Source organism: Aquila chrysaetos, chromosome Z (genome assembly GCF_900496995.4).
Source record: "Aquila chrysaetos chrysaetos chromosome Z, bAquChr1.4, whole genome shotgun sequence".
NCBI lineage: Eukaryota > Metazoa > Chordata > Aves > Accipitriformes > Accipitridae > Aquila > Aquila chrysaetos.
In genome coordinates this window covers 65,272,482-65,297,757 of record NC_044030.1, presented here as the reverse complement: position 1 = coordinate 65,297,757, position 25,276 = coordinate 65,272,482, and the positions used below count along the sequence as shown (strand labels likewise).

At 42.9% G+C, this 25,276-nt stretch overlaps 1 protein-coding gene across 4 annotated transcripts in view; it reads left to right on the top strand.

The window, feature by feature from the left end:
* The first annotated feature begins 380 nt into the window (after window positions 1-380).
* IPO11 (importin 11) overlaps window positions 381-25,276 on the top strand; it is a 112,555-nt gene continuing 87,659 nt past the window's right edge. Inside the window, exons 1-5 of one of the 4 annotated variants that reach the window (XM_030004187.2) lie at window positions 387-523; window positions 1,194-1,254; window positions 9,179-9,262; window positions 9,553-9,696; window positions 19,632-19,732. In XM_030004187.2, the coding sequence (XP_029860047.1) occupies window positions 9,559-9,696; window positions 19,632-19,732 (239 nt within the window). In that variant the 5' untranslated portion in view covers window positions 387-523; window positions 1,194-1,254; window positions 9,179-9,262; window positions 9,553-9,558. Of the gene's footprint in view, window positions 524-1,193; window positions 1,270-5,460; window positions 5,643-9,178; window positions 9,263-9,552; window positions 9,697-19,631; window positions 19,733-25,276 lie in introns of those variants that run through there. The other 3 variants (XM_030004184.2, XM_030004185.2, XM_030004188.2) reach the window with 3 other exon arrangements.

Here is a 25,276-nt window from a genome sequence, read left to right as displayed (position 1 = left end):
GCCCTCGTCTTCCTCGGCCGCTCCCAGCCGGCGTCGCCTGCCTCCGGTGGCAGGCAGCGGCGCACCACGGCTGCCGGGGACTCCCTCCCGCCACCGCGGCCGGCCGCCCGCGCCGCTGGCGCCTGCCGGCGGGCCCCGGGGGCCGCCGTTGGGCGGCCGCGAACCCCGGACCGCCGGCGGCGGGCTCCCCCGGCGGGGAGGGGGAGGAAAAGGGGGAGGGGCCGGCTGCGGGCCCGCCCTCGCGGGGAAGCCGCCGACGTGAGGCGGCGCCCGGCGCCCCGCCCCCTGCGGGGGAGGGGAGGCGTGGCGGCGGCGGCCCCGCCCACGGCCCCACGGCCCCACGGGCGCGCCGCGGGGAGAGGCGGCCGCCCGCCCACCCGCGTGTCGCCGGGCGTTGACGTCAGGGCGGCGTGCCGTGGGAGGCGGGGTGCCGCAGCGGCTGGCGGCGGCTCGTGGCGCGAGCTTCGGAAGAGGCGCGGGGTGCCGCGCGCCAGGCCCGGTCCCGCGGGCGGCGCCGGCAGCGGTGAGCCGCGCGCGGGGGTCGTCGTGGTCGTGTGTCCGTCCCCCCCCCCCCGCCGCCGGCGGCGGGGCCCTGGGGGCGGCGGCGGCAGCAGCGAGGTGCCGCCCCGGAGTGGCGGGCGGCCTCCCGCCTCGCTCGGCGTGGCGGGTGGCGCGGCGCGGAGGCGGGCCGGCGGGGCGGGTTGGGCCGCGGGGAGGGAACAGCGGCCGCGGCGTAGGGCTCGGGGGCCTCGGGGGAAGGAGCCGCGGGGCCGCAGCGCCGCGGGGCGGTGCCGCTCTTCGTCCCCCGCACCGGCTGCCGCTGCAGCGCCCGGGTGCCCGTTTGCCCAGCCCGGTGCCGTGCCGCGCCGGTGCAGCCCGGCGTCGGCGTCGTGTGTCACCTTCCGGGCTGGCCGCTGCAGGCCGCCGGGGGCGAGGCGGCTCAGCCTGACGTTCTGTATGGCCGGGCGACGGCAGGCTGCCTTCTCGGAGTCGGACGTCGCGAACCGCCGCCCGGTTCCTGGGAGCGGCGCCCCGGCTTCTCCTCGGAAGAGTTTTCCGCCGGGGTAGAGTCTGACCGGAAGGCATCGAAGGCGTACGAGGCGTTAAGCCGCGCGGCTTGTTGGCACAAGCTGTTTTTCGTAGGAAGGGGCCAGTGTTGGTCCTTGTTCAAGGTGGTTCTTTCCTTCCTGCAGGTTGCGGAGCAGCCGTTGAAGTTTTACGGTAAACCAGATTCTTCCCTAAATCAAAGGCAGGGTCAGTGCAGCAGTGGTGAGTCGTTACTTCAGTTTGTTACCGTAGCAGACAACAACGTGTGTAAAATGTGAGAGCGTGGCCCTAAATACGGTACTGGTGCTGCTTCCAACTTCTGCTTCTATGTGCCTTGCTTCCCGTGTCTCATCGATGCAGTGATGTCTGTAACGTATTTGCCGCGGCGTTCAAATTAGTGTTCGTAGCACCCGAGAACCACCTCAGTCTTCGCAAATAGCATGTTCCCTATGGGTTTTGGTTTCTTGAAACTTCAACGCCCATTTTTTTTTCGTGAGAGCTACCTCAGTCTTCACAAATAGCGTGTTCCCTATGGGTTTTGGTTTCTCGAAACTTCAACGCCAGTTTTTCTTCATTGTGCTCAGCTTTTCTTCTCTCATTCCTTCATTCTACCCTTCTCTGGATGGGTATGTATAAATGACATAATAAAGGTTTTTGTTACCCGAGCTTTACATATAAAACTTTAAAACTGTATTGTCAGAAGCAAGTTTTGACTATGGCTAAACTGAAATGGTTTCAAGATGTTTCAGAGCATGAGGGCAGACTGAAACTTGCTTTTCTGTTTCAGCTGTTGCACGCTAGTTTGTTGTAAAGTGTTCTGTCGTACCTTTTGGAAAATCTGTTAAAATGAGGTGAACTGGGAAGAAGGCAAAGGGATGAGATTGGTCATCTTATAAGCTTACTGTTAAACATCAGAAATACTCTGTTGTCTCTGTGTATCTGTTCGGCTTTTTCTCTGTCATCAATAACCCATGACAGACTTTCTCGTAAGTTACATCCAACAAATCCGTGGAATAGTCCCACTCATTTTTTATTTTTTTTTTTACTGCCTGTTTTTTCTGTTAGGGGTTTTTGGTCAGTCTGGTGCTTTCCCTTTAACCTGAAAGGCCATTCCTCTCCTCAAGATTTTCAATGTAATCTGACTGACTTCCCTTAATATTATTGTCAGGCTTGCTCACTGTTGTCCTTTATTCCTGTGTTCCTCCTTGATCTTTGTTCTCTTATACCTTGTGTCTTCTGCATGCTGACTTTTTTTCAGACCTAGGTTTTAGTTTCACTGTCGTGTTTTTATAAAAATAGATTTGTAGAAGTTCTATTCCTCTATTTCTGTCAGTATGGGGAAAAAAAAAACCCTGTAACTATTTCCTGCTTAGACATTTTTATTTGTCTTCTTTACTGTCGCTTGAATTGGGCAGAGTGTAGAAAGCCTTGTTCATTTAGGTAAAGAAAAATCAATCTCTTGGTTTTGATAAATCTTGGTAATGCCTAATGTTAGTCGTTGTAGTGACTGTGGTCACTAGTGTAGTTGTTAGTGGTTTTAAGTCGTGCCTTCAATAGCCAGGACGGGATGATTGATACAGGTACTATAACGTTAGAAAAGAGACTCATGGGAAAGAAATTGATGATATCCTTAAAAGCATTGCTAATATATCATATCAACATCACTGCGAATGCTAGCTTTCATGTTACTTGTTTCAGAAGGTGACCCGTAAGTGGTTCTTGTGGCTTTTCCGTATGGAAACTTTGTTTTTCCTGTTTTCGTTAAAACAAATGTGCTGGAAAAGACAGTCTTAAGTTTCTACTTGAACCTCCCAAGCTGCGGTTTGTAGCTTTTTAGTTATTTATTAGTTATGTAATCTGCTGACAAGAAGTGTTTGGCTCCGTCCCCATTGTAAGCACCCTTCAGGAAGTTAGTTGCAAGTGACTACGGAGTCTTCCCTTAGCTTCCACTTTACTAAACAAATCCTCAACCTCTCCTCGTGGGTAATTTGCTTTAGGTCCCAGACCATCTTGGTAGCTCTGGCCTCTCTCCAGTTTCTACACTTTCTTCTTGAGCCGGGGAGAGGGAGAATTATGATGACAAAACTTAAAACTGTGTTCTAGAAGCAGCCGCAGATACTGCTGAGTAAAGGAGGTTAACGACATCCCTAGAGCTGCTTGCCTTGTTCCTCTTAAAGTAGCCCAGTATGTATTTGTGTTGTTATCAGTGAGAACGCAGTGGTTTTTAGGTGATACATTTACCACTTTGTCTCCTTCTGACTTCATAAAACCTTAACTGAATCTGTTCTTGCACCTCATTACAGTGGAAAAGAATTTATTGAATTCTTAACAAAAGATAACAAAAAATTGTATTCAATTAATTGCTTGGATATGAGTGAGTTGTTACACTGCATTCTCTGAAGTCCAGAAAAAATGAAGTGTGGAGGTGTTTACTGATGCAGTCCTTTGGGTTGTTCCCTTGCAGATGTATAGCAGTCCTTGATTTATTTTCATAGCTGACATGTGATTTTAAAATTTGGTTGTATTTCAGTGTTATGGGAAAAGTACCTGGATACTCTTTTGCCTGTATCAGAAGTATTTACTACTCAGGAAAAACATTAAACCAGGATGGCAGAACATTTAAGAGACTTGGCATATTCTCTAAAGTAAACTGTGTATGCAGATACTTCCTTAGAAAGGGAATTAAAGGATGAAGAGTAGAACAGAAGTGAGTCTTGGATTTTTGCCAGTGAAAGGAGATGAAGGCATTCATGAGTGGGAATGGAAGTGCAGGATATTGGATGGTAACCATGAGGAAATGGTGTTGGTACTTGTGGTTTCTGAAGATGCCATCTCATTGTGCTGAGCCGTGGCATTTGATGTGTTGCTTATCTTTCAGGTGTAACAGTTTTGTTTTTTTCCTGTCAACTGAGACTTCAGAATATGCTGTTGTCTCAGTTCTGTGCACGTTCAGGGGGATCTTGGAGAGCAGCTTTTCCTTGTTGTGTGTGATTAGGCTCTTTTCCCTCATACAAGAAGAAATTCGGGCATGGGAATAGAGCCATGCTTGGGTTTGCAGTTGACAGTATTGAACATTTTCTAATGGAAAGGCTTTCTTTCCCTTCCTCCTCCACCTGATGTGTGCTACCTAGTTACGATAGCAATGAACCACAGAAAAGCAGCAGAAAGCAAGCAACGTTCCTGAAATTGCTCAGTGTTTATTGTGAAGACACAGTCTGAGATTAGTAAGTAAAGACGGGAAACACTAACCTTACCTGATGATCGGACTTGGAAATTCTGGCTGTTGTGACTCAAAGTGCAGACCCTGCCTTCCTTCTAAGAAAGTGTTGCTCATAAGCTTAACAGAATCTATCAGCATTTCTATACGTGCTTCATGGCTGTGAAGGTACCCAAAAGATGGCAGTTATTTAATACTCAAGTCCTCCGTTTCATCTCTAGGACAGTCTTGTAGAACTTGTTCAACAGTGAGTTAAGCTCTAGAAGTACCCAGCAGACTGGAGAAAATTCTTGTCCTTGTGATGTAACCCGTCTATGGTGTAACCCATGTCCCTCTGCCTTTGCTGTGCAACAGCAAAGCCTGATGTGTAAGAGGTGAAAATTGTGTTTATCCTTCAATATTAGAGGCAATATTCATGGGCCTTTGCTGTTCTGTGGGATCTAAGAGCATCCGTATGTCCTCTGCATAAATTATCTGAAGAGGCCCCGATGCATCAGATTAAAAAAAAAAAAAAAAAAAAGAAAAAAAGGAGGGTAGTGGGGGTGGGGGGACAGTCACAACAAATTAAAATTGGAGAGATCTGGGTTTAAAATCCTAAAGTACAGCTGTGTTCTGTCTGCTGGAATTGATTTCACAAAGGCATCTGTGCACAGCAGTAATTAAAACTGTGTTTTGGGAGGATCCCATTAACATGAGGTATGAGCTGAAGCCCTCATTAAGTCAGTCATCTTTACAGAGTGCCTGCAGAGGTTAAGTTCCTAATAGAAATCCTGTTGGTGAGAAGGGAATGTAAGGACAGACTTTGTCAGAGTTGAAATTGCCTGTTAGGACCTGAGCCTGTAATGGCTTGACACAGGTGGAAGTCCCGTATTCCTCCTCCTTCCCATAGCCACTTCTGGTGTCTGTGGAACAGTGCGTTCAGATGGCTTGACTTTTTGGCTTGTTTTTTTGGTTCCCTGAGTGCCCCCTGCCCTTTGGCCTTTTGGGGGCAATCATGAAGTTGGCTCTGTCATAATCTGTAAGTTTGTTCTGAGTTCAGATTTTGTTAAGACAGAAACAAAAGATTGATTAGATTAGATTTTATCTTCAATTTTGTTATTTTGCTTGTGACAGCCACATCCAATGTTGTGTGCAGACTGTTGTTTACATGAGGTCAAAAAGCAACTGTGCAAATTCATGGAAGACTAAATCTGTTGAGGGCTATTAAATTTAAATTCCCTGCCTCTTACTAGGAAATCCATGAACCACAGTTTTCTGGAGGATGGGATAGCATTATTCAGAAATACCACTGGAAGATTGTCCTGACCTGGGCATCTACTATAGTTTTTGACAGAGACAGAGCACTGGGTTAAATGAATTTTTGTTCTGACCTGCTAAGGTTGGTTTTGTTCTTCTTGGTGTTTTGGAGCAGGCAGTTGCTCCCGTTTTTAAACAAAAATAAAAACCTTTTCAAGAATGAGAAGCATTAATAAAAAAGAAGGTTTGTGAATATTTCTCTTTTTTTGGTGGTTGTTATCTTTCGATCTGCCAGCTAATTATTTTGAAATAAGAAAATGAAAAAAAGCCTCATGGTTTTTGTTTGTACTGTACTAACTTCAAAAAGTAAGTCTTCTGATAAGAACTGTTCTAGGTGAAGTATATGAATTTTTAGTACAAGGACTGTTCCCCTGGGGGGAAATGCTCCTTTTCTGCATCAGATTTGAATGTAGCTGAGAAATAATTTAATTTCGCTGACATGATCTAAGTTTTGTAGTGCAAAATCAATTGTTACATGAATGCTCTATAACCCATTTTTTTCCTCTCAAACGAACATGTCCTTGCAATGAATCTTTACCAAATATCTGGGTATGTGCTGCAGATTCACTGTTGCTACACATGCAGTTTTCCTATGGCAGCTCATTATTTGGAGAACACTGCTCAGCAAAAGGCCTAAAATCAGCTTCTGTGAAGTTGAGGAAGTTACTTACCATTTTGTTTATACACACATGCTCTGCCAACTTCCTAACTTTCAGAAGTTCTCTCTCTTTGGTTTTCATATGATAATCAAACTGATGGTACGCTATTTTTTTAGTTGAGTAGGCGCTTCAGAATTACACATTTTCAGGTCTTGTTTGATAGTGTAAGATAAGACTATTTCTTTTGAAAGTAATTTGACTTTTGAATGGAAATAAATGAAATCACTTCATAACATGAAGTGTAGTTTTGATCTTGCAGGAATTGAGCTATGATATCCTCCTTACTGCAAACTCTACACCTACTTCTGTTATGTTTTTTCTCATTTCCTTCTTTTCCTTTCTCCCTTTCCTTTACTAGCATTTTTAGGTGCTCTGAAATTCTGTTATCTATACTAGGTGCTTCAGTGCTACAGTGTTTATACCAGAAAAATCTGAATATATCTTTTATTGCTGCTTTTCTTGTGTGTGCTTATTTTACTCAGGTTCTTTATGCTGTGAATATGGAGTTCCTATTGTGATCCTTACAAATTAACCCAGTGTTTTCCAGTGTTGTCATTACATTGTTCCTTCCTGGCTGATTTTGGCTGTGCAATGATGAAGGCAGCCTAAGGTACTCAAGATGTCAAAATATCTGCAAAAAGGAGAAAGTTAAAGATATTGCACCTAAAGACCTCTTTTTACTGCCTCTCTTGTCAACAACGTTGTGTACGAATTTATTATTTCGTGGTTATTTTTGATGGAAAAATGAAGCTAGCAGGACTTTTAGCCTAACATCAAAGTCTTGCCTTGACATCGATTCTTTGTGCTGGGCACTATTGCACATAAGGTGAACCACTACCAATCGGATTTTACAGTCTAAATCAGGATCTTGGTTCCCTGGAAATTAATGGTATTCTGAGAAGTGAGCTGAGAATTTGAATGTTTGTTATGCAAAGGTCTCATAATTGCAGGAAGATTTTAGAGAATCAGCAAATTGATAAAGGTTGAAATGACTGACACAAGTAGATATGAAGAAGTAGGAGGTAAATTGGTTTTGTAGGGTGAGGTGGGTTGACCTTGGCTGGCCACAGCTGCCCATAGAGCCACTCTGTCGCTCCTGGCTTCTTTACCTCCTCTGGAGCAGCAAAGGGGATGGGGAATAGGGGTTGTGGTCAGGCCATCATGCGTTGTCTCTGCCGCTCCTTCCTCCCTATGTTTTTTCCCTGTTCCAGCATGGGGTCCCTCCCACGGGAGACAGTCCTCCATGAACTTCTCCAACATGGGTTCTTCCCACGAACTGCTCCAGTATGGGTCCCTTCTATTTGTCCCTTCCACAGGCTGCAGTCCCTCAGGCACAGACTGCTCCAGCGTGGGTCCCCTGCAGGGTCACAAGTTGTGCCAGAAAACCTGCTCCAGCGTGGGCTCCTCTCTCCACTGGGCCACAGGTCCTGCCAGGAGCCTGCTCCAGCACGGGCTTCCCACGGGGTCACAGCCTCCTTTGGGAACCCACCTGCTCCGGCGTGGGGTCCTCCCCGGGCTGCAGGTGGATATCTGCTCCACCGTGGACCTCCATGGGCTGGGGGGGGACAGCCTGCCTCACCGTGGTCTTCCCCACGGGCTGCAGGGGAATCTCTGCTCCGGCGCCTGGAGCACCTCCTCCTCCTCCTTCTTCACTGACCTGGGGGTCTGCAGGGTTGTTTCTCTCACATGTTCTCACTCCTTTCTCTGGCTGCTGTTGCCATTGTGTAGGGGTTTTTTTCCCTTTCTTAAATACGTTATCCCAGAGGCACTACTACGTTGCTGATGGGCTCAGCCTTGGCCAGCAGCGGGTCCAACTTGGAGCCGACTGGTATTGGCTCTGTCGGACATGGGGGAAGCTTCCAGCAGCTTCTCACAGAAGCCACCCCTGTAACCCCCCTGCTAGCAACCTTGTCATGTAAACCCCATAAATAGGGTGGTTAAAGCAGAGAGATAAAAAGACGCAAGTATAAAGCAGAGGTTGAGTTACTTGTTCTTTTCAGTTATTGCTGTGAGGAGATCTGATTTTGTGGTTCATATTTTTGAAAGTACAGTTTCTTTAACCTTAGGACCTTCAATTTTTAGTCTGTTTTTGTTGAGGATGATTGGAGACTTACAGATTGAGAGTTCTTAGATTGGTTGTGGGTTTTTTGGTTTTTTTTTGTTTTTTTTTTTTTTTAGTTTTTTTTCCAAATTCTGCAGAGTTCTTAATGGTATAAAAGGTCTTTAATCTTGTTGCTAGTTTTAGTAAGGTGGTTTTCTCGAAATCAAAATTTTAAACCTATGTCAAAGTAAGATTTCATTTCTCTAGCTTTCTTACTATCACCATAACAATTTTACACCTCAATTTTTTTTTCCTGAAGGTTGGAAAAATAAACTTTTTTTTAGGGTTAAACAAAAGCAAATCATCAAGCCTGTTTGTTGAAGAGAAACTGTGCTTGGTTGTTAATTTAGAAAACTTAAGTATATAAATACTTAATATGTATCCATATTAGAAAAGTTTACGTAGGTTATAAACAGAAGTTTTTATGGGCAGAAAACCAGTTTTAATTGTCAGACACTACAGTTGCTTTTATACATGTTTCTGTTTAATTTGTTGTAATGCTGTTTCTGTGGTCATTATAAATGTCATCTCTGTGTCATCTGGAGAGCAATGTTTTGTTTTGTCTTTATACAGAGGACAGGAATGTATTTATATTGTAAATTAGGCAATTGGCATTCTTAGTTCAGCTGATTAGCATTTTGTGTGCTAAATAGATAAGGAATACAAATGTGTTGGGGAAAATTCAGTTTCATTTAGGATTCTGGTTGTGAAACTTTCACATCTTTTAATCAATATAAAATGTCTAGATCAATTTGAATTGTAGAATTTAACTATCTGAAATCGGTCATTTTCTGCTTCGGGGAAAAACTGTTCAGAAAATACAAATGTGTTAATACTCTGCATCTTTGCCTCTTTCAGACAACCCCATGGTTTACTCTGGCTACAGCTGAATTCATCCCTAGTTGTGGGTTTGCTCGTAGTTTGCTGTGCTTCACAGGAGAGGTAACTGGTTTAAAATAAAAATATTTTCTGTAATTCCTCCAATCTAGTAAATGGGTTTGTAATGATAGACTTAATGCTTGCTTTTTCTGCTGAGAGATTTCTGAAAGCAAAGTAGTTTAATCACTGTACCTTGACACTGCCTGTGAGTGGGTGTAATGCTGTCTTACACAGTGTAGACTAATGAAAAATTAGCGTGGGGTGTTTAGATAATATGAATGGAAAATACCTGTCTATATTTGCTGTCTTTTTTTTCTTAAGTGTTTTCCTTCTTTTTTTTTAAATATTCTCAGATTTTCATGGATCTCAATAGTGCTAGCACTATTGTTTTGCAAGTCTTGACCCAAGCTACTAGTCAAGATACTGCAGTGCTGAAGCCAGCTGAGGAACAACTGAAGCAGTGGGAGACACAGCCAGGTTTTTATTCAGTCTTGTTGGTAAGATACAGTGGAAAAGTGCTATTAAGTAAACTTTGATTAATTTTGAATGTGGCTCTCTAGAATACTGTTGAACCATGACCTCTGGCTGAGGGAAGCCTTGAGTCATCATGGTCCAGCTACTAGTATCCTTATGCTGTGCTGAGGTAGGCATTGTCATCACTGTGTCTCAAAGCAGGCTCTTTTCCCAGGCATCCAGGAGAAGGAGGAAATCCAGTTTCTGGCAGCATGAGGGTGTGAGCTCTAGTGCTAAACCTGTTTTTGGCCTGTTGTGAATTGTAGACAGTAGAAGGCCAAGAGGACCCTTGTCAAAGGAATTATGTTTACTACCCCATGAGGCAGGAACACTTGTATGTAGCAAGGCAGTAACCACCTTTTCTTTACTGAGGAGATGATGAATTATGACCATATTCATAGAAGTTCGCTCATGCTTTTCACTGCACCAAGTTTGATACCCGGCTGGGATTGCTTGCTTTCTTGTCAGTGGAGAGACTCTCCCAGGGAGATTAGCTGACCAGGCTGGTGGTAGGAAGGTTCCTGAAATGGCAAAGGTGAATACTTCTAAAGGTACTATGACCGTTGATGAAATAGATGCATTAATGTGGTGCAAGGTGATGAAAACATAAAGAAGGAGACCCAATTGTTTCAGAGAAGATGCCAAGAAGTTGACAGTGTTGTTATTCTCCGATGCCTATGTGTATGTTTGTAATAGTCTTAAAAACACAGATAAACTGCTTTTCCTACAAACATCTGTCTTCAGTGCATAGGATGAATGATTCAGAGTTGTGGAGTGACCTGTTCTCTGTAGACCCTCTGTTTCATTTCTTTGGAAAGATGAAGGCAAGTCAGGGGATTTAGGGAAAGGGGTAGAAGAAAAATCTGGCTTTTGAGCTGTCAAATTGCAGTTTACCCACTGCCTTTGCCATGGTGTTTCTGTGGTAAACGATCTTCATAGAAAACACCGGAAATTGCCACTGACTGGGCATTCTTTATTTTCTGGATGTTTGCTGTGAGAGCTTACAGCTCAGGTTGTAGACAAGTTGAGCACTGACAGATGTAACTGAAGCTGATGTGAGTTGATTTTAAATATAAGGGCTAAAAAATGCAGGGTTTAAAAGGATCAAATGCTGTTAATTATGTTAGTGTGGTTAAGTAGCCCTGTTTGGGGACACATCAGCCTTTCTTCAAGTGTGAAATATAAACAGTAATCTTCCAAACTAAATAGAAGTAGAGAATCTCTACTGCTTTGTTTAACTTGATTATGACGGGGGTGCTGCCTGGGAGGGAAGATAGTTGGCACCTTCTTGGTGGAGCAGAAAAGGGTGGGGGGAAGCAGGTGATTGTAAACGGAGAGTTGGTAAAACAGTTAATCTCTGTGGGATGTGGGAAGTATTATATTACTTACTGTCAGGTACATTTGCCTCTGGGATGATCAGGATAGAGAAAATTACAAGGAACCATGAAACATGCATCTTCGAACCTACAATTTTTAGTACCTAGTGGAGTTACTAACATTAGTTTCTCTGCTTCTCTTTTGAAGGTGTTACATACCTCTCTTTTGAAGAACAGAGCTGAAAAGTCAGAGTGGCTGTTTTTGAAATGAAACTCTGTCCTCTACCAGTTGTATCAGTTTATATATTGTTCAGCTTCATTCCTGTTATTTATATGACAGCATTAGTGTGTTAAATGAAATACTTTATTTTGGGAAGCTCATATATATAGATACAGAATATATAGAGAGGTTTTGTTTGTTCTTGTCCTTTGCCTTTTTTTGCATTTCTTATCCAGGCCCAGTCTAGTTTTACGGTACTTTGATCTGAGGAACCTTTGCTTCTGATAGATATTTTAGCAAGGAGGGCAATGGTAATTTGAAGGCTCAATGGGATTTTCAGAACACGTAGTTTTCTTTTTCCATGTTTCCTTTGTTTTCCAACACTTTTCATGGATATGAGGCTAAAGTGAGGTTTGAAGTTTCCTCTTCATATTGTAAAATGCCTAAGTTGCATTTGGGAAAGGTCAGATCTTTCAGAGATTCAATCCCTCTTCCTAAATGAGCTTCAGGAAAGGAACATGTATTATATACAGATCCTTTTCATGTTGTGTGGTGTTTATCAGTGGGCTACAACTTTTTTGATGTTTTTCTAAAATTTGCTAGTTTTGGAGTCGATACCTTTGTTGGCATGTAAGTCTGTTTGCTTTCTAGTGATTGGATTTTGTGAGGGTTTTTTCATGTTGACCATTACATCTAGAAAGCTGTTGTTATTATAGAAATAGAGTTTGAGAGACGGTTAAGTTTTGAATTCATAGTGAAAATGCTTGATGAGGTCGCAGGTTTCTGTAGTGCTGAGTTATTTCAAGGGTTTGTTACAGTTCTTTAGACATGGCACCGAAAAGTAGCAGATGCTCTTGACCTGAATCCCTCAGTTTTTCATGTCCCTTCTTAGTGTGCTTCTAAAAGCAATTGATGCAAGTGGTGCACTCTATAGTGCACTTTATAATAACGCTGTATAATAAGACCACTGAGCTCACACCTATTTGCTCGCTAAAGGAGGGAGTAATGCCTCGCCTCCTCGAGAAGGATCCATTTGATACAGAGGAAGACGGGAGGAGAGCTGCTGTTCAGAGTAGTACCTGTTCTAAGATTCAATAGCCTACCTTTATTTTAGCTTTTCCTAGTTAGTAAATTTTACAATGTTACTATATAAAATAATCTCTCTGTGTTTGTATATACATGTATGTATATAAAAGTGTATATAGATAGATACAGATATATGTGTAGATATGTAGCTTTCTAGTAGTAGAAACTAATTTCCTAGAATAAGCATAGGCAAGTTTGAGACTTGGTGTCCTACCAGGTCACTGTTTTGCAATCAACATTGGTAGTCAGGACATTTCTTGGCAAATGTCAAGATAATGACGAAATCTCCTGAAAGCTGGATTCTGACTAGAATAAGAAATTATTCTGTGTTGTACAGTGCCACAGACTTCTGATAGCTATGTTACTGAAGAGTGTAATAACTGGCTGGTGCTAGCAATTATTACCCTTTTATTCCCTGCTGTCGTGGTTTCAGCCCAGCCGGTAACAAAGGACCACGCAGCCGCTTGCTCACTCCTCCCGCCCCCCTCTGGTGGGATAGGGAGGAGAATCGGAGGAGAGAAAAGAAAAATAACTGGAACCTCGAGGGTTGAGATAAGGGCAGTTTACTGGGACAACAAAAAAAAAAGGTTACAACAATAACGGTACTAATGAAAGAGTATACAAAAAGAGTGATGCACAGTGCAACTGCTCACCACCCGGGACCTGACGCTCTGCCACTTCCCCCATGGAAAGTCGAGCGTACCCCCCAGCCTGCTCCCCATTTATATACTGAGCATGATGTCCATGGTATGGAATAGCTCCTTGGCTAGTTCAGGTCAGCTGCCCCGGCTGTGCCCCCCCACCCACCTCCCAGGTTCCTGTAAAAAATTAACTCTCTCCCAGCTGAACCCAGGACATTATCCACCCCTTATTCTATACCATCTACATCATGCCCAGATCTCACATTTTCCAATCAACCACTACCACTTTCCTTGTCTTATATATATATGTATATGGACAGCCCCCCCCCCCCCCCAGATAGTATTCCCTTACTCGATGGGCTATCCCTCCAATGTGTCCATCAATTTTATTTAGTCCATGACTTTGGGGCTCCATCTGTTGTAACAGTTCTTCAGGATAAGAGAGATGGTGTGAGGTGTTGGGTTGTTGTATGCTGCCTCTGGAACTTGTGGCTGGTACATTTGGTGCAACCCACGCCCTTGGTCTGCAGGTCAAAGATGTTGGTCTTGAGGAAATTGCTGGGCGCCAGTTCAAGTTCTATCACTGTTGTACTTGGCTCAGTTTCAAAGTCCATTCTTCAGTCATTTGGGTAATTCTTACAGTAATACCCTTGATGTGGCATATAGACACTATAGATACAATGACATACATTGGCAGGTTATTTAGCAGTTAAATATCATACAGCCTAATTCACTGGCTATTCTCTCCCAAAACCAAATCTCCCTGAGGTACACATCGAACTTCCCCATCCTTCTGCATCACCCACCAGGTGCACCCAGGTCCTTGAGCAAAAACAATCCCTTGGATGGGTTTGTCTCTGCGTGAGGGAGGACTAACCCAGACTGTCTTTCCTAACATACTCCTCATGTGCACTACAGGGACTTTATCCCCTTCTACAGTATGTGGAAGTCTTGGTTGGGCGGGGCCTGCCTGATTGGTGGATCCTCTAGTATTAACTAACCAGGTGGCTTTTGTTAAATGTGTATCCCAATGTTTGAAAGTTCCACCCCCCATTGCTCTCAATGTAGTTTTCAGCAGTCCATTGTATCGTTCGATTTTTCCGGAGGCTGGTGTGTGAGGGATGTGATATACCCACTCAGTGCCATGTTCTTTGGCCCAGGTGTCTATGAGGTTGTTTTGGAAGTGAGTCCCGTTGTCTGACTCGAGTCTTTTTGGGGTGCCGTGTTGGCATAAAACTTTCTCTTCAAGGCCCAGGATAGCGTTCTGGGCAGTGGCGTGGGACACAGGATATGTTTCCAGCCATCCAGTGGTTGCTTCCACCATTGTAAGCACATGGCACTTGGCTTGGTGGGTTCGTGGGATTGTGATATAGTCAATCTGCCAGGCTTCCCCATATTTATATTTCAGCCATCATCCTCCATACCACAGGGGCTTTAACAGCTTGGCTTGCTTAATTGCAGCACATGTTTCAGATTCATGGATAACCTGTGCGATCGTGTCCATGGTCAAGTCCACCCCTCGATCACGAGCCCATCTATATGTTGCATCTCTTCCCTGATGGCCCGAGGTATCATGGGCCCACTGAGCCATAAATAGCTCACCCTTATGTTGCCAGTCCAGGTCCACCTGAGCCACTTCAATCTTGGCAGCCTGATCTGCCTGCTGGTTGTTTTGATGTTCTTCAGTGGCCCGACTCTTGGGTACATGAGCATCTACGTGACGTACTTTTACAACCAGATTGTCTAGCCGGGACGCAATATCTTGCCGCAGTGCGGCAGCCCAGATGGGTTTACCTCTGCAGTGCCAGTTGCTCTTCTTCCATTGCTGTAGCCACCCCCACAGGGCATTTGCCACCATCCATGAGTCAGTATAGAGATAGAGCACTGGCCACTTTTCTCTTTCAGCAATGTCTAACGCTAACTGGATGGCTTTCACCTCTGCAAACTGACTCAATTCACTTTCTCCTTCAGCAGTTTCTGCGACTTGTCGTGTAGGACTCCATACAGCAGCCTTCCACCTCCGAAGTTTTCCCACAATGCGACAGGACCCGTCAGTGAACAGGGCATATTGCCTCTCCTTTTCTGGCAGTATATTATACAGCGGAGCCTCTTCAGCATGTGTCACCTCCTCCTCTGGCGACATTCCAAAATCTTTGCCTTCTGGCCAGTCCATGATCGCTTCCACAATTCCTGGGCGACTGGGGTTTCCTATGTGAGCTCGTTGTGTGATCAGTGCAATCCACTTACTCCATGTGGCATCAGTCGCGTGATGTGTAGAGGAGACCCTCCCTTTGAACATCCAGCCCAGCACTGGCAGTCGGGGTGCTAAGAGGAGCTGTGTTTCAGTACCAGCCACTTCTGAGGCAGCTCGAACTCCTTCATATGCTGCCAATATCTCTTTTTCCGTTGGAGTATAGCGAGCCTTGGATCCTCTGTATCCCCAACTCCAAAACCCCAGGGGTCAGCCTGGAATCTCCCCAGGTGCTTTCTGCCAGAGGCTCCAGGTAGGGCCATTCTCCCCAGCTGCAGTACAGAGCACATTTTTAACATCTTGTCCTGCCCGGACTGGTCCAAGGGCTACTGCTTGAACAGTCTCCTGTTTAATTTGTTCAAAGGCTTGTCGTTGCTCAGGCCCCCATTTAAAATCGTTCTTCTTCCGGGTCACTTGGTAGAGAGGACTTAAAATTTGACTGTAATTTGGAATATGCATTCTCCAAAAGCCCACAACACCTAAGAAAGCTTGTGTTTCCTTTTTATTAGTCAGTGGGGACATAGCTGCTATTTTGTTGATCACATCCATAGGGATCTGATGACGCCCGTCTTGCCATTTTACTCCTAAGAACTGGATCTCCTGTGCAGGTGCCTTGACCTTACTTTCTTTTATGGCAAAACCAGCCTTCAAAAGGATTTCATTTATTTTCTTCCCCTTCTTAAAGACTTATTCTGCTGTGTTACCCCATATGATGATGTCATCAATGTATTGCAGGTGTTCCGGAGCTTCACCTTTTTCCAGTGCAGCCTGGATCACTCTATGGCAAATAGTGGGGCTGTGTTTCCACCCCTGGGGCAGTCGATTCCAGGTGTACTGGACGCCCCTCCAAGTAAAAGCAAACTGTGGCCTGCACTCTGCTGCCAAAGGAATGGAAAAAAATGCATTAGCAATGTCAATTGTGGCATACCACTAGCTGCCTTTGATTCCAGTTCATATTGAAGCTCTAACATATCTGGCACAGCAGCGCTCAGCGGTGGCGTAACTTCATTCAGCCCATGATAATCTACTGTTAGTCTCTGTTCCCCATTAGATTTCCGCACGGGCCATATGGGACTATTAAAGGGTGAGTGAGTCTTGCTGATCACTCCTTGACTCTCCAATTGGCAAATCAGCTTATGGATGGGGATCAGGGAATCTCGGTTGGTGCGATATTGCCGCCGGTGCACCGTCGTGGTAGCAATTGGCACCTGTCGTTCTTCAACCTTCAGCAACCCCACAACCGAAGGGTCTTGAGAGAGACCAGGCAGGGTAGACAGCTGTTCAATCTCCTCCGTCTCCAATGCAGCTATACCAAAAGCCCAACGGTACCCTTTTGGGTCCTTGAAATACCCCCTCCTGAGATAATCTATACCGAGGATGCACGGGGCCTCTGGGCCAGTTGCAATGGGTTGTTTATGCCACTCATTCCCGGTTAGACTCATTTCAGCTTCCAATACGGTTAGCTCTTGGGATCCCCCGTCACACCAGAGATACAGATGGGTTCTGCCCCTTTATAACTTGATGGCATTAGAGTGCACTGTGCGCCGGTGTCTACTAGAGCCTTATATTCCTGTGGGTCTGATGTGCCAGGGCATCGAATCCACACTGTCCAGTAGACTCGGTTGTCCCTCTCCTCCACCTGGCTGGAGGCAGGGCCCCTCTAATCCTGGTTAGAATATTCGTTACTCACTTTTCGCACACGTGAATCAGAAGTCCCTTCAAGAGGATCAGAAATGAGATCAGCCCATCTACTGCGTCTGGGGGACTGCTCATGGGAAACTGGAGCAGCAGTTTTCCAAGAAGAATCCTCTTTTCTGATTGCTTTTTCTCGCAACTCCCGTACCCGTGCATCCAGGACTGAGGTGGGTTTTCAATCCCACTTCCTCATGTCCTCTCCATGGTCACGCAGGTAAAACCACAGGTTAGCCCGTCGTGTGTACTTTCTCTCTCCTCTCTCTTGGGCAGAGGAATGCTTACTCCCAATAGCTGCGATGCGGGCCTGTACAGGTGGGGAGGAAGACATATCCACTTTGAATTGCTGGAGCTCTCGGGACAGTTCCTCTACAGCCGAGACACAGGCCCGTAGGGAGGAAGAGAGACTTCCTTCGTATTGCCGGAGTTGGACAGCCAATTCATCCACCGTTTGTCCATGGCCTTCTTTCCAGGACATTACTGCCAATGAGTTGGCATAGGTTGGTGGTGCACTTCGTAGAAACTTCCGCCACATGGGTTGTGTGCATTGGACTTCATCTGGATCTGTGGGTGACTGCGCATTTTCTGGATCATTATAAATCACCTCCAGCACGGCTAATTCCCTCAGGTACTGGATACCTCTCTCCATGGTGGTCCACTTGCCTTGGTGACATGTAACTTCATCCTTGAAGGGGTATCTTTCCTTTACACCTAACAGAAGTCACCTCCAGAGGCTGAGGACTTGTGTTTTTCTCCCAATCGCCTTGTCGATGCCCCCTTCCCTGGATAGAGACCCCAACTGCTTGGCTTCCTTACCCTCTAATTCCACACTACTAGCCCCATTATCCCAGCATCGGAGCAGCCAGGTAACAATGTGCTCACCTGGGTGGCGGCTAAAATCTTTTCGCATGTCACGCAACTCACTCAGGGATAGAGATCGGGTGATTATTTCAGGTTCTGCCTCTTCCTCCTGTTCTCGTGATGACCCTGGTTCATCTTCATCTCTCACTGAGCGAACTGATTTCTTTGTGTGTTTCTTTTTCTGTACAGGGGCGACTGATACTGGCACAGGTTGGTTCTCTGGTTTAGCTGCAGTACCTGTCACTGGGGTTGGGGTAGCCACGGTGCCTGTTGCCGGGGTTGGGGTAGCCACGGTGCCTGCTGTCGGGGTAGGGGTAGCCACGGTGCCTGCTGTCCTGTTTTCCATCTTTTCCCCCTTTTCTCCCTGAGGGTGCTGCCTAATATCAAGCAGTGTTTGGTAGATACTGGCCAGGGCCCAGCACAGTGCAGTGAGTTGTGCGTCTCTGGAATAGCCGCAGCATTTTCCTTTCAAATAGTCTACCACTTCATGAGGGTTCTGTAGTTGTTCGGGAGTGAACTTCCAAGCCACTGGAGGTGAGAGGTTCTCTAGATACCTGCCCATATCCTCCCACATGCCGTGCCACCCGTGAATATCCAGCTTTGGGGCAGATCTCTGGGTGGTACTCTTAAAGATCCTTTTTGTAGCCCTAAACAAGACCTGAAACATGTTCAGGAGGCATAGCACTAACAGCACACTGGCTTGCGCATCCCAAGGATATTCAAAATTCTCAAAAGCTGTTGTAATTAGTCGGAAGGAGAGAAGGGAGGCGAACAGATGGGGAGAAGTATCCCCCCCGACTTCCCCATGGATTGGATGTAATTACCAGTAAAATCCGATAGAAGGTGCCCGAAGTATGGAAATGATATCACTGCCTCATACAGATACGAGCTTAACCTCATGACCAGTGATGTAATCATTTCACAAGTCCACATTGCCCAGTACAGCAAAATGGTAATCCCAATCACTCTCCCAGAGGTGAGAAACGTAACTACAGGCAATACATAGAGCATATAAGGACCTACAAAACGCCACCATGTAAACAAATTAATCAACATTGTGACTAACATCTATTTATCTAATATAAGGAATGCGTATGACAAATTTGTTTCAACACGCTCTGGCCAGATCTGTCGTGGTTTCAGCCCAGCCGGTAACAAAGGACCACGCAGCCGCTCGCTCACTCCTCCCACCCCCCTCCGGTGGGATAGGGAGGAGAATCGGAGGAGAGAAAAGAAAAATAACTGGAACCTCGAGGGTTGAGATAAGGGCAGTTTACTGGGACAACACAAAAAAAGGTTACAACAACAACAATGGTACTAATGAAAGAGTATACAAAAAGAGTGATGCACAGTGCAACTGCTCACCACCCGGGACCTGACCCTCTGCCACTTCCCCCACCGAAAGCCGAGTGCACCCCCCAGCCCGCTCCCCAGTTGGGGGGGATGATGGGCATGATGTCACATGGTATGGAATAGCTCCTTGGCTAGTTCAGGTCAGCTGCCCCGGCTATGCCCCCCCACCTCCCAGGTTCCTGTAAAAATTAACTCTATCCCAGCTGAACCCAGGACATCTGCTCAGCTGGTGAGATTGGAAATACATTTGCCCTATATGTTGGGCGTTTTTTAATAAATAAAGTATTAGGGCTAGTGCTAAACATTTTTTTAATCTTTAAAAATTTTTTGACACATTTTTTCACTTGTCTGTCAAATGCTGACTAATGCATTTTGTTTATGTACACCTGTACATAAGAGGTGTGTGTATTTATACATATGCCAGTGCATGTGTTGATACAGTTTCTATCCTGTCTGTGGTGTATTGAGCAGTTTTTAACTTAATCTTTTTTTTAAACAGAATATCTTTACAAATCATACCCTGGATGTGAATGTAAGATGGTTAGCTGTGCTGTACTTTAAAAATGGAATTGATCGCTACTGGAGACGGGTTGCACCGCAGTAAGTTGTGATTTTCTTCCACTTAACAAAACCTAATGTAGAAGGTTACACTTGCCAAACTGGAAAACAGCAAATTCCTTGGCTGACAAAAGTTACTTTAGAATTCATGGTGAAACTGATAAAATGTTTCAACATTAGGAGTCACTAATGAACCATTTTGTCTTCATATTACTTCTTACTTTTGAAATTACATATAATTACATATTTACTTTTGAAAACTGAGTTAGGCTATTTCATAGATACCAGATTTTAACATGATGTCATACGTATTATAATGTTAACACCTGGACTTTCTCATAGTGGCAGACATGAAAGGTAGGAAGTCTCTTGGAGAGATTATTAGGGAGATGTTTTATTTAAGCTGATTCATAATTCATATTGAATGTGTACATGAGAGAGAGGCAGTAGCTATCATGATAGCAAGTTCTGGTCTTTATTTTTTGTTCTTCCGATATGTGGGTTCTGATAATGCATGACAAAAAGTTCTCCAAAGAAGCTAAAAATCTAACCAGTATTCTTAAGCACCACATCATTTACTTAAGTTACAAACAGTGCCATTATAGTTTGTAATACCTACACAATTAGATACTTCTCAGTGTTCTGTGTGAAGTTTTTTCTTTTTGCTTTAAAAAGTAGGTTTAATTTCAAAAAGTTTCAATTTTCCTTCACTCTTTTCAGGAACTGAAAGACCTGGAAGTGTTCAGTCTGTCTGTTAAATGCTAGTAATATAAATACGTGGGATGTCACTGTCAGGTCGTGTAGGGTGTAAATTGGAATTCCAGGTCCAGTTTTTGTGGATCATGAATCTGAGCTGGTTCACAAAGTATGGCATGATTTTCATTGTGTTCTTTGTTTGAGATAGTTTAATGTATTTTGCCTTACATTAGCTTTTCCAAAGGCCCACCAAAAGAGGGAAAAGTGAAATTCTGCATCTGCAGCACATTTTAAATAGCGTAGTACTCCTTCATTATTACTTAAAGCACTAGAGTTTTTGTGTGTGTGGATTAGTATACAATTGTGAAACATCTGCAGGTGTTCCCATTCTCTTTTATGTGAGAGGAAAAAAACATCTTTTGCATGGAAGATGGTATATATTTTTGATGAGGTAATGCTGCTGACATTACTGGTACTTGGCAAGCATTATTCGAAGCAGTTAAAATACGTTGTTCCAATTTGTTAATATTTTTAGATATTAGTAGCACTTCTGGTGAAAAAAAACATGGTTCATTTCCTACAGAAGTAATGACTACAATTTTACTGTTTGAACCAAGGTAAAAATGGAGTAACAGTTTTTCAATGTACTTTTCCTGTTGCAAATTTAATGTGATTAAAAAAAATAAAAAATCATTGGCTATTATTAAAGATTCTATTGGGTAAATCTATATTGAATTTCCATTACAACTCCAGTTTTTCCCCATTTCTAATTTTTCTGCTGCGAATTTAATGCAATTAAAGTATAAAATTTAAAAAATTACTGGCTGCTGTTAAAGATTCCATGGGGTAAATATGTATTAAATTTCCATTCTATGTCCCATTGTTTCTCCATTTCTAATTTTCTTTCTGAATTTCTCATATGTCACATATCTTGTCATATTTTACACTCACCCAGATAATTTTTCTTTTAGCAGAACACATTGAAGGCATTTTGAGGAATGCCGCTTTTAAGCTGTAGTTTCTTAGTAGATTGTTTTGTGAACCAGTCATGTTTTGGATATCGTGATTTTTGAAGGTTTCATTGTACAGGCTGCATTTTTTGTTGTCCTTGCAAAAGTCTTGTCTTTCATCTTGTCTCTCACATCAGCAGCTGTCCCATGTCCATCCATGGTATTACCTCAAAGCTTGGTCTCATCTACGCAGCCTGTTTGGTAGAGCAGATGTTGGATTTGGAGGTGACTGGTTTCTGCTGCCTCTTGAAGGAAAGGAGTGATATTTATACCTGTGTTTTTCTCAGTGGGATATTAACTCAGGTCTATCTGCTTTACTCAGCTGTTGATTTTCACAAAATCTAGGGAAAAAAAATCAAACCGCTGACATTTCTGCTCTTTGCCAAATGTAGTTGAAATTTGATAGGTAGTTTGAAGAATTATGAGAATTGGAGGAGGGTTCATGCAGACACATAATATGTTGATATAGCTGTAATTCCCTAGTAAATCAGAGCTAAATATAGTTTGTGTTAGAACTATTTGTCTTGAATATTTATGTATGTGTACACCTTTCAGTCTCCAAGAACTTTCCCAGTAAGCTAAATGCCTCTGTTGTACAAGCGTGCTGAAGTTATTTTCAGTTGAATCAAGCAGGACTAGCTTTACCCTTCTGCTGAGCATTCGTGGTTTCTCAGCTGCTACCTCTACAAAGCAGGAAAATGTTGAGATCATGAATTCTTTGGACAGTACAGTAGTTGAGTGTGTCGTCATGCTAAAATACATAGCATACAAGCAACTTTTTTAAGAAAAAGTGATCCTTCTGAAATATTTTGCTCTTTGCACGTGTTTACTGATGCTGTCTGTCCTATTCATGCTACTTATTATCCACCTGCCTTGGACTTAAAGCAGCACTTTCCAGTAAGAGTGATTTTAGAGAAGGGCCTATGAACTTTGTCCCTCCTGCTTTCTCAGGCAGCTTTCCAGATTGCCGTGGAGAAGAGCCTAGGGTTGTCATAGGCTCTTTTCAGGCAGAGTTTGGCCTATTTTTTTGAAATTTGTTGTCAGCTTCCTCAAAAGGTGGTCTCACTTTATGTGTTTTTATTTTGTTCAGAAATGACTTTTCTTGAATTTGAGTGTTACTAGTTCCTTTTCTTGGACATGTTTTTGATTTTACAGATAATTACTTTTAAATCCTGTCTTTTGTGAACTTTGTTCTCTGATCTGATAACTGTGTTGGCAATTTTAATGATACTTCTCACATCCATGTTTTTATGTGTTTGAATAACTATAAGTAACACTTGCAGATTTGGATTTCTGGTTTATGAAAAATAGAATTTTTTAAAAAGCTCCAAAATAACTTTTAAAATATTTGGATACATGTTTCCCCGTACCACAAAACACAGAAAAAGATCAGAAACTTTGAAATTGCAAATTGTGAAAGACTACAACATAAATACTTAGAAGTTCGTCTCTAGAAGAACTTGGTTTAATTTTTGATCTGGGGTAATTCAGTGCTGAAGGGAAATAACTTGTTGAATGATACACATTCTTCTGAACTCCTAGCCTGCCTATAAATTTTCCATAGAGTTGTGGGCCTTTCTTGCAATGTATTAGAGGAGGGTAAAGATACTGCTGTCTGTGGCTATGTCTGACTCGTGCAGAGAGTGAGTGTGTAGCGAGGGATCCAGTCTCCAGTGGATGTCACTGTCGTATTACCTAAATGGTAAATTCCTCCATCTGCTCTCTGAACCGTTAGAGATCCCGTCACATCATGCGGTATACCGCTTGCATCTGCATTGATTGCTTAGATTTCCCTTTTTCATTACTCTTTGCCAACTTTGCTTATCATAAGTGTCTGAATTTGAGGTGTTCATCCTCATGACTATTTCTTTTCCTACCTTTGTTTTGTTTGTAATGGCAAAAGCTTAAATTGCAGTATATTTATTTATAGTAAGTAACGAATTGAATGCTTGCTGCTCTTGAAGTAATCAAGGCAAGGGGCTTCATGAGCTCACAAACAGGGTGAATGAAATAATATAGTAGAACAGTATTTTTCTTTATAAACCAGGTTTTAGGTGCTTTCTGTTTTGCCTGAAAGTGAGTTATTGTACAAGGTACACTTAATTGAGATTAGATTTCTTAATTGTGTTAATAGCTTTCAAGTTTTAGAAATCACTTAGAGTATGCCTGTATGTGTGGAAATTATATACTGCATTTTTGTATTAAAAAAACCAAAAGGACCACAGAAATTTATTTCCCTAAAATGTTGTCTAGTGGCTTTAGATTAATAACTGAAATAGTTCCCTGCTAAAACTTCTACTGTTGCAGAAATCTTTGAAAACTTTACCCAAAATTTTTTAGGCATAATTTAATTTTATGTAAAAATATCTTAAAGCCTAAGTTTTGATAAAAAGTCATTTAAATGTGGTTCCTGAGTGCTATAAATTACCTTCTGAAAATAAGACTTAGTGTGCAGTTCTGAGTCACCAGTGCAACAATAAATTGCACCCCTTGTATACTATACTTAGAATGATAGGTCTTTGATTTAGGAAATAGTGAGTACTTTTGTTATATACAGAGGGGGGGAAAAGTGAAAACTAGAATATTGTTGGAAACATTTGATCTTAGGGTAAATCCTACCTGTGTGTTTTATTATTTTGAGATTAATATTTACTATTTTTCTAGATTAGTGTAAAAGCTGTGTTTTAGGGAGCTTCAGGTGTAATTTTAAATCTCACTATATAAAACTAGTAGGTTAGTATCTGTACGTGACATCAGACAACAGGAAGTGGTTGTGTTGGTATGTTTCATCTTTTTAATTTCCAGCCATGAGACTTCATTGAGATGTGATGATTGCATGCATGCTTCTAAATCATTACAATGTTAGGTGAAACAGTTTCATCTAAAAAACCTTGTGTAGTAAGTCTTTTTATGTACAAGAAACAGCTTTCTAGGTGCTATCAGTAAATGAAAGTGGTTTGTTTTGGGTTTTTTTTTTCCGATTGTATGATCTATAAATACCAACAAAACATTTTTAAAAGCAGTTTATGTTTCCTGCCTGAAACTTAAAAGAAAATTACATGGGTCATATAAAGTCTGAAGTAGTACAGGAGTAGTATGATGCTGTAACTGGTAGTCTTAAACTGATAGATGTCACTTAAAAGGAAGTCTAAACATAGCATAAAGCTTCACTTAAATGAAAATTAATCTTTATGGCTTAGAATTTATCCTTCTTACTAGCTCTCCCTGCATTTTTGAAGACTGTATCAACATATTTTTCACTCAAAGGTATAATTTTCAAAGGATCCATTTTTTTTTTTAAGTGGAGCTATATGACTTCCTTGTAGAAAAAGATTTGTAGGAAAAAAAAAGATTGTAGGATTATTGCTTTTGCAAAAAGAGCTGTCATCTGATACCATGATTGCCTTATACTGAGCACCTTTTTGTCATTTTCCATTAGTATGCATGGGCAAAGTCATGCTCAAGTCATCAATCCCCACAGTAATATAATTAGACAGTAGTATAATAACTGTCTAATAACAATTATTTTATAGTTTGTATGGTTTTCCTTCATTTTCGTAATGTATCTGTGAACTTTCTCTTTTGCCATTTGTGTTTAGAAAGGTCACGTCAAAATCTGAGGTTAAAAGGCCTCAAATATTTGTCTGTTTCGCTGTTCCCTCTCTTTTTAAGTATCTTTGAGATAGTGGAAAAACAAGGGATGTTCTCTTGATAGTTTATCAAACTGACATACATTAGTTTCAAGAAAATGGTCTATAAAAGTAATCTTCAACCCGTCAAACACTGCACAAATGGAAATATCATTTAACTTCTGTGTCTAGTAATAGTGAGAAAATTCTAAGTATGAATTAGTAGTTGTTTTTTATTGAAAATTAAATAA